The 14,671-nt window shown below is 39.2% G+C and overlaps 1 protein-coding gene across 1 annotated transcript in view; it reads left to right on the top strand.

The window, feature by feature from the left end:
- The first annotated feature begins 64 nt into the window (after positions 1-64).
- klhl13 (kelch-like family member 13) overlaps positions 65-14,671 on the top strand; it is a 26,095-nt gene continuing 11,488 nt past the window's right edge. The window contains exons 1-5 of the mRNA XM_025065866.1: positions 65-288; positions 10,339-10,480; positions 11,881-12,013; positions 12,959-13,155; positions 14,642-14,665. Coding sequence (XP_024921634.1) covers positions 191-288; positions 10,339-10,480; positions 11,881-12,013; positions 12,959-13,155; positions 14,642-14,665 — 594 coding nt within the window. The 5' untranslated portion in view covers positions 65-190. The remainder of the gene's footprint in view (positions 289-10,338; positions 10,481-11,880; positions 12,014-12,958; positions 13,156-14,641; positions 14,666-14,671) is intronic.

The following is a 14,671-nucleotide window of genomic DNA, read 5'->3' as shown; positions in this document are numbered from 1 at the left end:
GCGCGTGTCATATTTCTTGGGCTGCGGCCCCTGCGGTTACGGCTCCTCCGCCTGCTGCTGCCACTGCTGCTGCTCTCCCTCCCCTTTAAATGGTGTGGGCAGAGTGGGATGGAAGACTGCATTGGAAACCTTTTCATGGACATGGTCTTTGCTGTTGGTATTGCTGTAGCACCATTCTGGTGACAACAACATGCCGTTAAAATGGAAAAGCGGTTCTCCTGTCAGCTGGAAATTCCCAATGCCAGTTCTTAAGACATCCAGGTCCTCACCCCTCTCACCTGCGTACATGTGAGTAAGATCTAAACTGCATTTGTGTTGTGTTGTCAAAGAGAAATAGATCTGCGCTACATCAGTGGACACTTGCACAGTTGTTGTTTTTTTGTTTATATGGTACATTAATTCTGTTGCAGCTCTACTTGAGCCGTGCAGTGTGCGAGGAGGTTTTGCCGTGTCCGGCGTGTATTTTATGCTCTGCTGGCAGAAAGCATTGCTTCTGGGCAGAGGGACTAATTTTTGCCGCTTGTCTTGACATGGCAGAGCACCACATCCCGACTCCTGCCCTCTCCCTGTGGCTATGTTTATGTGGGAACAGGGAGTCAGCGGCTTGGGAGGAGCCTGCCTTTGTCAGGATGTCTGGCGTGCCCTGGTTTAGAAGCTATTGTCATCTGCTACTGTTCAGGAGGGGGGAGGGTAGAATGGAAGGGCTTCACACAGCCCCTCACCAGCCTCTCTTTACCCCCTTGTTTTGTCTTGTTTGACTTTTAAGCCATTTTTAATGACTTTGCCTCAACGTCGCGAGGAGGAAAATAATCCTCAAAACATCCTTCCTTCCTTCTAACCCAGCGTGTTTCTAGGTTAAGAGGTGATCCATGTTTTTATCACACAGCTTCATTTGTTATCTTACAGCATGCTCTGTTTCAGTGTCACAGAAGTCTGTTTTTTATTTGGGTATTTAAAGAACCAGAGCACCGTCCTCTAACAATTATTCTATTAATGAACAGTTTCCGTGCAGATGACGTGTGTAAATCCAGTGATATTTATGGCAATGACGTGACAAATTTCCAAAGTCTAAAGTACAGTTTGGACACCCCACATAAATCTTGACCTAATCATCATTTCCCACAACCACCGTGTTCCTGTATTGAGACTGTAACTAAGTAATTAACAATTTAATCTTTGTTTAACAACGCTACTTTGACTGGAATGCTGTGCCACACACACACACACACACACACACACCTAAACATGTCAACACCTGGAAGAGAGCTGTAATCTCAGCACATCTGAGGCTGGTAGGAATGGAAAATCTCCACTGGAGCAGCTGCAGGTAATGGAGTTTGCCCAAGGGCATGTCAGCAGGGGTGCCAGCCTCCTGATTTGGCCTCACCTTGATCAAACTTTTTGGTTTTTACTTGCCAAAGATGTTTGGTGTATGAAGTAGAAAATTGTAAAAAAAAAAAAAAAAGGACCTTTACATGTTAATTTGAACTGATTTACTGACTGAGCACGTGTATCAGATGAGGGGAAATGTTTCATCCCTGGAACATACCCCTCAGTATCACTCAGATATGTGGACACACACAGACACACACACTGTTGAGTGAAGTATATTTAAGCCACAAAGCCCCACCTTGCCCGGCCCGGCCCGTCCCCGGGTGGCAGGGCCCCAACAGTCCTTCTATTTTCAACCATGAATGTTGTAAGTTGTGTTTTTAAACATGTTGATATTTGCCCCCCCCTCAATTATAGGTCACTGTGTGGTCAGGCAGAAGTCTCCTTTTATAGGCCCTCTGATTGAGGTTTCACTTCAGATGGAGTTTTTAATTCATTCCAACTGCTAGATAATCTTGTTTACCATATGTTTTTAATGCAGCAGAATTGTGGACAGCAGGTGTAGTTTTAATGTTTTTGGGTTTTTGTTTTTTTTTAAGAGTAAACAAAGATGTGTTTTCACAATGTGCTCTGCTGTTTTGAAACCACCCTAATCTATATATAGACCAGTGAACTGCCTGTGGTGCAGAATTCATGCTAAGCAGGAAATGGTAAAGATTCCCTGCCAGTGTGGCCTGTGGAATAATTATCAGCTCAGGATGGAGTCTGAGTTTACCTTTTAATTACACAAGGAAGTGTTTAAAAATTAACCTTATTTCTTATTTGACAGAGTCGCACTGGGAACATAACGCAGTGTTTGTGTAGCAGACAACTGCATCTACCATTCTTTCTTTTCTTTCTAGGATAAAATTTGCCTGTCAACAACAACAACAACAACATGTCTTAATATGACAACACATTTCTGTATTTTACTGTAACAGAAAGAAAAAAACAACACGTAGATGCATGTGTTTTTTTACGGCTGTACGTTTTTGTGTTTATTGTATATATATGTGTGTGTCAGTCCACATAAATTGACCAGTTCTGCTTAAAAGTGACTTATAAACTGCTGACAAATGTCAGGTACTTGTTTATTTTTGGGTTGAATGTTGAATGTTGAGACTAACCTTCATGCCAGTTTAACTGGATGAAATTCTCGAGGGATTCTTTGGAAGTCTGTTTAACATACCTCTGCAAATGTGGATGCCTGCCGTGCCTCGTGTGGCTGTCAAATCCTTCTGCCGCCGCTGTCCTCTGATATGAAACCATTTTTTTTTTCTCAGGATAACTGTCCCTTCTGGTTTGCCCGTGTTTCTTTGAAGCCCTCCTCAATATCTGCCCAGAAAAACTTGTCTTACCTGGTAAATATTAATAAGAACGTAGCTGACATAAAAGTTAATAAGACCTGGGTTGTTAGGTTCGGGGCTTTTACTTTTTTTTTTCTCGACTTTAAAGTTTAACTTCCACAAAAATACGGTGATGTTATCACCGAGGGCATCAGCAGATGAACGACACAATGTCTCACGTGTTAATTAAACATAGGGGTGACATACGAGCAGCCATGATTAGATCACAGTTGGTCTTCGGCCGAACTCTGTGATTTTTATTTAATGCAGAAAAAGGCTGTTGAGCCTCATGTAGTTCAGATGTGAGGGTCTGCTCTGAAATGAAAACACTGCACAAAGTGAAAGATTGAATCTGCTCTCTCTGTGCCCTGACTAGACAGATGGTGATCATAGCACTGTGATGCAGCATAGGATCATTTCCATTAGCATTTTTATTCAGTCTGCTTCAAAAAAACAAACAAAAACAAAACAAAAATCCCTGAATACTGAGCTCCCGCGTCCTGAGAGCAGCACATGCTACTGTTTTTTAATAACGCTGGGATTGTGTCGTGGATTGTCATGTTTATATTATCCAACTTCAGTGCATTAGTTACCGCTAAAAACTACACACATGTGCCTGGCTGCTGGGGTGGAAAAAAAAAAGAAATCATCCGCTTTGTGGCACTCTGGTGAGGCTTTTAATTAACCTGCCCTTTGGAACGGGACATTACGTTTTTGCTGACTTGAGGCCATTTTGTACCAAATGCAGTAGCCAACCAGGGTTTTTTTTTCTTTCTTTCTTTCAACCAGTCTGGCTGGCAGAACATCAAGTGAGTCCAGTCAGGTGAAACTGTCGTGTCCATGCTCGCCTCGCACACAGCCGCCCACACACCAACAACAGTAAAAACTGTAAATGATAGGTGTTGTACTAGGGAGTGAAGTACTCGATTATAGAATGACAAAATGAATAAAGAGGTTGCTCTCCATACCAATACGTACCAGTATAAGTTTTTTTTTTTTTTTACATGGTACTGTCGCTGATACCTCTATAGGTACAGTTTCATTGAAAACTGGAACACTGTGTTCTAGGTGGCACTGCTCTCTCAGGTGTTAAGGTGAACTGCAGTGTGTGTGAAAGGTTAACCCTCACCACAGTGAGGACACTAAGCAGGAAAAAAACGTATTTATAAATAAAAAATAAAAAAAAGGATAGCAGCTCAGAGTGGATAAAAGCCATACTTTCTGTGTTTCACTGTACTTTCTCAGTAAATAACTCTAATTCTCTGTCATCCAAAACAATTTCCTGATGAGCCAGTAAGAATTTAGAACAGGAATGTTTTTAACGAATGCACCAATAGGAGGACATGTCTGTGCCAGTGGTTGTCACGGCTGTCTCACTTTTTACTGTCAACACATATTTGGAAAAAAAAAAACAGAAATTCCAATGTTGATCATTTATTTAGCTACAGCTACTTTTCCTAAACGGACACATTGCTCGTCGAGGCTGGCCTTTAATCTGAAAGCCTTAATTGCCGAAGTGAAATGGGGGTAATTTTGTGCAATTGGTGCAGTGGTAATGGTCGGCTGAAAGAGTGGGACTACTGCACTTGGACAATATATTCTCCAAACCCAGAGATGTTTGCCGTGCACCGTGTGCTGCGTTGGCAGAAAACCTGCAAACCAAAAAAACATTGTGCACAGATCTTCAGTCTGCTCTGAACAGAGATGTGACGGCGGCGGTGTTGTGTGGAAGAGGACGCTGTGAATCATATTTGAAAAGGAACTCTTTATTGTGAGATGAATGGTGGACACGATGTGTGCTGGCTGTTTGAATGTACGGTGGTGCAGTGGGGCGGGGGACCAGCAACAAACATACACACATTGGTAGTTTTTTGTTTGTTTGTTTTTCTAGTGGCCTTGAGTACAGTTTTCTTTATTTTTTTTATTGGATTTGGGATTTTGTTTCCTTTTTAAAGATGGGAGAATTTTATTTGGCTTTGATTTTTGAAAGTGTGCAAGATACCCTTCAGACCTTTAAAAAGCAAAGTAACTACTGTGTCTGAAGTCCAGTATAAAGGATATAATGTTTTTGTCTTTCTCTGTTTTTGTAATAATATTTAAGTCTCTATTTATGAATTAGATTTTTTTTTTTTTTGCCCTTTTTTTGATTTGCCGTTTCTGGCTGTTCCTTTCCACATCATCATCGGGGTGATTCAGCTAACAGTGTGGGTTTGAGGGTAATTATAGGTTGTTATCCAGCCAGTTTTATTTAAAAAAAATCTTGAAGTGGTGCTCTTACTTTAACAAATGTAATTTTGGCTCCATCACAGTGTTTAGACAGCTAATATTATTCATAGTGATTAGAACAACTGCCTGAAGACCACAGACAAAGTGTCCTGAAATCCTGATTCTGCAAAGACCACAAGGCGGGTAATTTTAGCTCGCATAATATTAAGTATTTTCACTGATTGCAGTTGTCTTTTTTTTTATTGAAATAAAAATGTGTGTAATAAAATATACACATGTTCTAATTCCGCGGAGGCAACATTAACATAAACACTACTGTGGACTGACATGAACTTCCTTTTTCAACAAAAGTCTCACTGTTTTATATAACAACTCTGATAAAGTCATAAAGGCATAAACGTCCCCTCTAAAGGTTTGTTTAAATTTGAACCTTCACAGATAATAAAACCTTTTTGTTCCTGGTAGAGATTTGTTTCAGACAGAGAACTTGCAGATCTGTATTTATTCACTGCAGTTTTCACATTAATCACATCAGATTTGCTGAGTCAGATGAAGACGGTGGAAAAAAAAAAAGCATATGCTAATCTGTTTACAAACAGGACCTTCTGCTTCATACTGTCAATTGCAATTGAAAAAGTGAAGTATAAGTTGCTGAACACAGTAACCTCTTTCCTCTTCCTTGGTGTATTTTAAGAATTACCTCAGGTATTTCTGGAGTTCAATCTGGGTAAAAAACTAAAAATAATTAAGCACAAGCTTATCACGAATACATGTGCACTCCACTTTCCTCCTGTAAAGCATATTTCCTTTTTTTTTTTTTTTTTTTATAATTTATTCATTTAATGCTGTCACACTTAATATGAACAGAGAGCATGCCTTAAAATTCACTTTCCCTGCCCTCTATTTGTGTCCCCATTGATATGCAAAGACCTTTACTGGTGAGTGTATGAATAGTACATTGCAGCTTGAGCATAATAATGTAGGGGCATCACAATGGGCGGACCGAGCAATGTTTGTGAGACGCAGGGGACCAGAAATTTTAAAAAGCCCTGATAAGTTAGTGCTTTCTTCTCGATCTCTATAAATATACTTGCAGTATACCCGTCGCATGTGTAATCACTCTTTAATACACACAATTTATCATTTTTGGCAAGAAGAAGAAAAAAGCTGATGCACCAAAGTCTTCAGAACTTCCTGGTGTACCTTCACGGCTCCTTATTGTTCCGTTGCCACCGAAACGGTTGAAGAAAACTCGACAAGCTAATAAGAGACATCTGAATCTAGACGTGTTTGTCACATGCCATCGTTATGTGGCTTCAGGTGTTTAGTATTCAACGGAAATGTGTGAAGAACTAACAGGAATGTGAGAGGAAATGACAACCACAGGCAAATCTTTAAAAAAAAAATACAGGAAATATTCTGCAGTACACAACTTTGTATCGACATGCAGCATGCTGCTGTCACAATCTCTCATGCTAAGCATCTAGTTACTGTCAACTCTACCACTGGCGAGATGACGCACTTTTGGTGCTATTGAATGCTTAAAATGCAAATGATAACCCCCCCCCTTCACTTTGTATCTTTACTAGATCAAAGAAAAAATCTCCAGTATAGAGCGACTTCAACTGTACTCCTCTCAGAAGTAGCTGAAAATACGTGAAGTTTAAAGAAACCATAGTAGGTTTTATGCACCTTGTCAACTAATAATTGGTTTGGACACGTTTCAGAAAACACTAGGCTACACTTTTAATGTCTTTTGAAATACTAAACATGATATAAAATCTTACAATTCTTGGTAGTCTGTCTAGTTGATAGCTTATATATATATATATATTTACACATCTCGCTCTTTTATTCCCGTCTCATCTTCTGAGTTATTCTTGAAACAGATTCCTCCCCAGACCATAAGCATTTAGGAAAATGTGATGGAACTTTAAAATGGGCGTGAAGTGCCAAAATTAATTAAAGAGAAATAGGACGCAATTATTTTTACGAGCTTTGCTGATGTCTATATGAATTTCTAGCTCTCCTCATCAAAGAAGTCTTAAAGCTATAAGGAATTTAGCCGATACTGACTCTATCAGCCGGTGGGCCATTACGGTATATCAGATGGCTAACCAGTCCCAATGAGGAACAAACCTCATCCAAGTACTGCCAATTCATTCTTGATCCTTTCAAAGAAAAGATAAGGCCTGTGATTGTCAGACGTGTGATAAACTGTGAAACCGCCCTTTAACCTGTTTGATAAAGCAGTTTCCAGTGTTCATGTTCTTGGGATTTTTGTCCCTGAGAACATTTCACTGCTCTTTCTGACGGACGGACACTGAAACAGATAATTAAAGTTGCCGTCAGTTCGGGGCTAAACACGACAAGACAGCGCAGCTATACTCATTAATCTTTTAAGACCCTACCAGTGTCGTCGCCGTGAAAAACACCAAGTTGGCTTCAGCTTCTCAAGAGCTGAAGGGATGTTTGTAAGACATAAGACTGACACCAAGGACTGGATCGTTTTCTGTTTCTTTTTTTTTAATCTAATGACTCGTTTTTAGTCCTTCTACTTATTTCACCACCTTGAATTTTTACTCTTTCTTCTACTACTTCAGAGTGTCTCCCTGTTACACCCTGTATTTGTACAGGCTTCTATTAGTAGTGAGGTCCTGTAACCTATAGTACGAAGTAACTTGTACCGTCTACGCTTAATGATATAGAATAAAATCAAGAACTTGTTGAGCTTGTTGGGCAAAATGTGTCAACACAACAGGCTTTGTTCTTTTACGCTGTTCTGCGGATGAACAGTCTTTCCTGATTAGATTTATTCTTTAGCCTTTAAGAATCAACCTTTCTGTGGGATGCTGTAGCTGTTGTCTTTCTTTGTTTCGTCCTGGCAGCCGCCAACACTCCTTTGTGGTTTGGACCACCCACTCTCTGCTCGCTTCCTGTCCAACTTACCACCTGGCGGGGTAAATGTACCAGTACATTTGATGTGCTGTCTGTCCGTGCCCACCCTTTACACACCATGCTAGTTTATTGGTGTTCAGTGTTGGTGGTTTTTAAAACTCCTACGTGGTGTGGTCCGTGGCCGTCTCTCTGTCAGCTGTACCTGTACCTGAGTGCTGATGCCGTCCACTCATTTTCATTGTTAAAAATAAAATGTATTTTATGGAAATACAATTCATTCCAACAATAACAAGTGTCTTTTGTATTATAAATGTACCACGTTTCTTGACCCCTAGTGGTAGCAAAACCTCCATGCTTTTGTGCTTGTTTTTATTCTTGTACTGTAGTCGTATTGTTTCCTAGTTAAGTTAAAGCATGTATTCAATTTTAGCCTTTTTTGCCAAAAGACTGCTTTGTCAGACATACTTTTCCTTTTCCTTTAGTTGTAATGCCTTTTACTGCTGACATTGTTTTGGTGCAGATTGATTTTGGGCAGTGATTCGTACATGACTCCAAGACTGTGGTGCTGTGCCATAGTTTCAATTTAGACTGAGATGGTTAACTTTTGTAAAACTAACCACACCTATCACAGTCAAATGGGTTTTTTTTTATCCATCTTCGACTGCTTAATCCCATTGAAAGATGTTCACAGGGGGCGCCAAAGCCAATTTCAACCTTTCACACCTCAAGATAGGAGGTGAAAAATCAACCCCTTCAATCCAAACTTGAATTTATAAAGAATACCCAGTCTTGCGTCTAGTCCTCTGTTGGACTGGAAAACTGTCCAGTCTGTAACCCCGCCGTCTCCCAGTGCCTGCTGGGATTGGCTCCAGCCCCTACGACCTTGAAAAGGATTAAGTGCTGGATAAATGAATGAAATCAGGCGTTCATATTTGAGTCCATATTTTTGGATGGCACATCCACCAGAGCGTAGACACTGCATCTAAGATAAATGTACATGTATATATATTTTATAAATATTTTTTAATTTTTTTCCAATAGAGCAGTTTAATTTTGCCAAAAAGTTTTTTTAAAAATTAAAAAGTTTTTTAAATATTTTAATATAATAATTTTCTTTTCAAAAAAAAATTAAAAAAATTAAAAAAAAGGTTTTTTAATATTTTAATATAATTTTAATTTTTTTTTCTTTTCAAAAGAGCAGATTATTCAAGATAGTCCAGATTACCATCACGCTTCAAATGTATTCAATTCCTCCATCTATCTATTGCTAACTACTGTTGGGGTTGTTGTTGTTTTGTTTTTTTTCATTAATATAAGTATGTTTGTCATTCTTCTAGTCATTGTTGTTCGTGTCATCCAAGATAAAATATTGCAGTCTAAAAACAAATGAGATATAATTACCTAACGATTTAAAACATCAATAACCCCCAGCCATTTTCTTTAGAAGCAGTAGTTTATCACTGGTAACAGATGACAAATGCTTGACTGGTTAATGATTATAAGAGTGTGTAGTTTGTTTGTTTGTTTTTTCTCCAACAGAAAAAGTCTAATACCTGAGTGACAAAGTACATAGGCTTCAGGCCACACCAGTCATCTTTTTATGAAATCTTGCTTTGTTTGTCATTGTCGAGTTCATTATCAGTCAACACATTTTGAAAGACTAGGATTTTTATAGCTTTATACAGTATTATTTGGACAATATTTTTTTACATTTCTGACTGTATTTTGTTGTAACCCCATTTGTTATCACCCTAACCCTAACAAACACGATGTCTGTAGCCACAATTAAGTAATGACTGTGTTTATTACGAGATGATTTGTTGTGTAAAACCATCAGAGACCGTGTTGATTCCTGGTCACATAATTATCACATTCTGTTGGCCTTTTCCAGGTTCTGTCAGAAAATGCAGCTGCTGTATATTTATTTGTAATGATCAAACATAATTTGATGTAATTTGTTGTAACTGGATGTTTTGTACTGTTTTTATTACATAGAAGCAGCTCCTAGAGGACATTTTAAAGCACAACAGTGTCGACCGTTTTTGTTAAAGCAATTCGGGGAAGGCAGAGCAAATGGTATTTACGACTGATCACATTATGGCAAGAAGAAGAAGAAGGAATATAATGATGCTTAAAAGCTGCAGAGATGGTGTCACATATTGCAGCAGAAATACTTGGGTCAATAACTTGTCTTCCTTCTGTACGTGTACAATAGAAGGAGGACAGCGGTGTAAATAATTGGCCCAGTCCGGCTTTAACTCCGGCTTGACTTAACTGTGCAGTGAAACAAACTGACAGTTTTCCCCAATTGGCTCACTTTAAACTTTTAGGTGACAATTTTTCTAACAATTAGGATCCCACTCCCCAATATGTACTTAAGTGGTGTCACTTTGAAAACTCTCTTGTCCTATTCTTTTTTTTTTTTTAACCAAGGCTAAAAATGGAAGCTAGTGCTTGTTTTTACTTACCTTTCATTTCTTTTTTCAATTTTTGATAGATCCCTTGTGGAGGACGACGACGCTCACATGAAAGTTGCTCTGGGCTACGGTGATATGGGCATTTCTGCTCACCTTCAGGCATCCAAGACTGGAAACACTCGCTTTTTCACAAGCAACACGCACAGTTCAGTTGTTCTTCAGGTGAGTGCATCGGTTTATGTTAATCATCTTTGAATACAGCAGATTTTTTTGTAGCTGCAGAGAAGATGATTTTTAAGTTCCACTTTTAAAATAATGCAAATAAAAATAATTTGTTTTTGTTTGATTTTTTTTTTTAGTTTTTTTTAAATCAAACAAAAGAGTTAGCCAGAGTTAAATGTTTCAATGTTTAACTCTACAGTAATTGAAGGCCTCTAGACCTTGGCTGCTAAAATTTATTATTAAAAAGCAAAATAAAATAAAACAAATTCAGCCTTGATGGTGCATTTGGCCGCGTGTCAGTCTGATAATCTGAAGGTCGTGAGTTCAATCCCCACACAGGGCGTCTCTATTTTTGTTCTGTTAGCACAATTGTCTTTTAACAAACAAGATATTGCTGGTCGATCCCACCCAGCAACGGCGTTCAGGCTGCTGTAGTGCCTTAAATGACACTATTTAGTCCCTCCTTAGTTAGCAAGCCTGCCTTGTGAGCAGAGAGTCCTGGGTTCGATTCCCAGAGGAACCACAGTGTGGGATCATTGCTGTTCATTCATTAAAAAATATAAATGAAAAATAAATGGGTGTGTTAAATACAGACGCTGTTTGTTTGTTTTGTTTGTTTTTTCCATAATACATATTATATTTATAGTACATAGAACAATTGTCCTGCGAGGTGAAGTCACACTTAACACCATACTGTGTTTTTTGAGTCATGCTTAGGAAAACAACAATAAAATAGTGCCACCGTAGCGCAGAAGTGAATGATCTGTCAAAATGACACCAGTACAGAGCAGCACGCTGCTTCAGCAAGTCACCACTTTGCATATAGTTACAATGGCGCTGAAGTTGTAGTGATTGCTGGCCTTGCACTGCATGTTGCTGCCACAGCAGCGTCTGCCCTTCATCACCAGCTTTCATTAGAAATGATTGGCTGTTGGCCGCGTTAGCGGCTCATTAATCATGGTGTCAGTGCACCGTAATGGAATGATAATGATTTTTCCAGGGCATCCTGAAATGATTCTAATTCTCTGATAGTACGATCCGTCTTGGTTAGTTGGAGCGCTTCAAAGCAACTCAGCCATTCGCTCAACATTGACTATTACAAGAGTCTTGCATCTGTCTGTCACATCCAGCGTGTCAATAGCTGTAAGCATGTGATTAATAGTGTGTTGCGGTGGGGGGAAGAAAAAAAAACCAGATCAAATGTACAGCAGCCAAAGGTTAAAAATAAATCCTATTTTTCAAAAATACCTGCGTAATCTGTATTTGTAGACATATTTGTGGGTTTAGCCCAAGGCGCCAAAAACGCTGGGATCACAGTTGATGGAAAGGTAATGTTAGACTCTCCTAAACCGCTACATAGACTGCACCTTATGCTGTACATTTATTTATTCCACTTCTAGGGATTTGACCAGCTAAGGATAGAAGGTTTACTATGTGATGTCACCCTTGTGGCCGGGGACGGAGATGAAGCTTTCCCTGTGCACCGGGCCATGATGGCTTCGTCCTCTGATTATTTCAAAGCCATGTTCACAGGTGGGTCTACAAAGTACCTGGCTCTGGAGCCTGCTGGGTTTGCCATAATAATGAATTTCTATCAGCAAGAAGGTCACGGGTTCGCCTGCTGGTTGGGACAGATGGCCTTTCAGTGTGGAGCGTGAATATGTGGCCATAGGTGTGTCGTGGAGTGTGAATGCTTGTTTGTCCCCGTGTGTGGTTGAGTAACAGACTGGAAACGTGCCAAGAGTGGAAGGGTGACTCTTAAATGTGTAAGGCAGTATTTGTGTATAAGGTATGTAGATAACTTATAATATAGTAAAATTAAAATGTGAAAATGTGTTGTTTTTACATTTTTAAAAAAATTGCTCAGTGACGTGCTTTGGTGAAATGAAAACATCCCATTCTGCCCGTGTGTTGAAATGCAGTAACATTTCAATCTGATTAATTAACAGAAATTAAATATTGCTTTAATAATGACAGCAGAAATAAATACATATATTCATTTATTTGTAACGTTTATGCTTAACATATAGGATTTTGTAACATACTGTAAATGGCTTCATTTGGTACAGTACCATATACTGTACAGTACAGTAAGAGATTATTTTTTATTTCTCAAAGATTAAAAGACCGCTTTGCCTTTGATTTTTATAGTGATGACATTTTTCCTGCCAGATAAGAGCTGGTTACAGGAGTGAAAGGAGGGATTTCTTATTAGCAATGAGGAAGCTCTGTGTTTACACTGTAGATGCTGAGTAATGGTTCCTGAGACCTTCTGAACAAGTCCTTTGGTCAGTGAAAATATTACACTGACATTTATTTATGAAAGCAAATGCAGACGGAGGCATTTTTATTGCCTCTCTTTAGCTGTGTTGGCGTTATTCTTTTCCATTTTGGAGGGGAAATGAAATGTTGGTCATCGTTAACTCCTGCCAGGAGTTTCACCAAGTTTATTTAACTTTCACAATCTGCCCAACGCAGGTGGAATGAAAGAACAAGACTTAATGTGCATCAAGCTACACGGAGTAAACAGAATAGGCCTGAAGAAGATCATTGACTTCATCTACACGGCAAAGTTGTCGCTCAACATGGAGAACCTGCAAGACACACTGGAGGCTGCCAGCTTTTTACAAATTCTCCCTGTGCTGGATTTCTGCAAGGTCTTTCTCATATCTGGGGTAAGGCAGCTATCGCACGCAAAGCACAGCATCAATCGAAAGAAGACAGATTTTCACCTTGTCCTTATCAGTGGCAAATCATCTGTCCTTCCCGGAGTTATCTCATTACAGAAAGACGCCCCGCCGTAATTGTGGATTTGCAGGATTTCAAACTAGTGTTCCAGTGAAGCCCACAATCTCATTAGTGCATTTTTTAATTTAAGCTGTCGTGTATGTGACCGAAATCTTCTGAGTGGAGATTTCTGTAGGCGTTATACGTCTGTGTGAACGCGTTTATTAAGTTTAGGTTTGCCGTATCACGGGGACCAGGGGTGAATAGTGAAAGTTAACTAGTGTAGAGGCACATGATTCACACAGCTGTTCTTTAACGGGCTGTACTCGGATGCCACTTGACAAATGTTAAAGTTAAATTTAGCTAACCACATTGCTAGCATACATGTGTAAAGATTCTTGAGGTTATGTCACCCTTCACTTTTTATTGTAACCCCCCCCCACACTGAAACTGAGCTGCTTGAAGCATTAGAAAAAACATTAACCCCTAAAAGTACCTTTATGTTTCACCACATTTATTTAGATTTTTACATTTATATCCATTAGTTGTTAAGTTTTTGTTTCTATCTTCAGTCCAATTTTGATACCATACATTTTGCACTTTTTCTGACCTTCGTAGGATAGTCCGTTTCCCTTTGTATATTTTTCCTTTTTTCAAACACGACCCTGACCGGGGCTAACTTGACATCTTACCCTCCCCTTTTCGAGTATAAACTGCTTTATCTAATGACTCTGACGGCCATAAAGCTCTGACTGTCTTCTCTGTTCTGGTACTGCTGCTGATCTGGACGAAGACCTTGGTTGCCATGGTAACATCCAGTGATTAGTGGACCAGCTAGGTCTCTTATCAAGTGCCTCCCTCAGCTATTTGGACTCCAACGTCTCTGTTTAAACTACAGCCAGACACCAAGTTGAGGTTTATAATGAGTGACCTATAAGTGACCCCTGGAAATGGATAAATTCCCTCTCATGAGTGCAGCTGCAGAGTGAGTTGGCGCAAACTGACTGACTAAACATGAAGTCGCTCAGTCTGCAGATCGACTCTTCTAAGGCTCGAGTTACCAAGGAGTGAATGGAAAAACTTCATGCTTTATTGTTGTTATTAAAATGGGTGTTTTTTTTCTGTAAAGTTCTAAAGCTTTTAACTTACAAATGCCGTCTGAACTCAGACATCTTGTTTAAGTAGTAATTTTTACTTTTTAGATGGAAAGAAAGAGAAAATCAAATGGTAATAAAACCAAATCCAGCACAGCACTGTCAACGCTTTTGGTTTTTTTCTTACAATTTTTTGGCTCCTTTTTTTAAAATTTAATTTAAATTTATATTCTAGTGTGACTATGGCATCACAGGTTAATAGTATCCATTCTGTTTAGATTTGTTCTCACCGTCAGATGCAGCGCCAGGATTTTAATACCTCCTTTTTTTTTTTTTGCAGGTTTCTCTGGATAACTGTGTGGAAGTGGGA

This window comes from Cynoglossus semilaevis, chromosome 19 (genome assembly GCF_000523025.1).
Source record: "Cynoglossus semilaevis isolate Cse_v1.0 chromosome 19, Cse_v1.0, whole genome shotgun sequence".
Classification (NCBI taxonomy): Eukaryota; Metazoa; Chordata; class Actinopteri; order Pleuronectiformes; family Cynoglossidae; genus Cynoglossus; species Cynoglossus semilaevis.
Note: the sequence above shows the minus strand (reverse complement) of the source record. Positions and strands in the feature narration are given on the sequence as shown.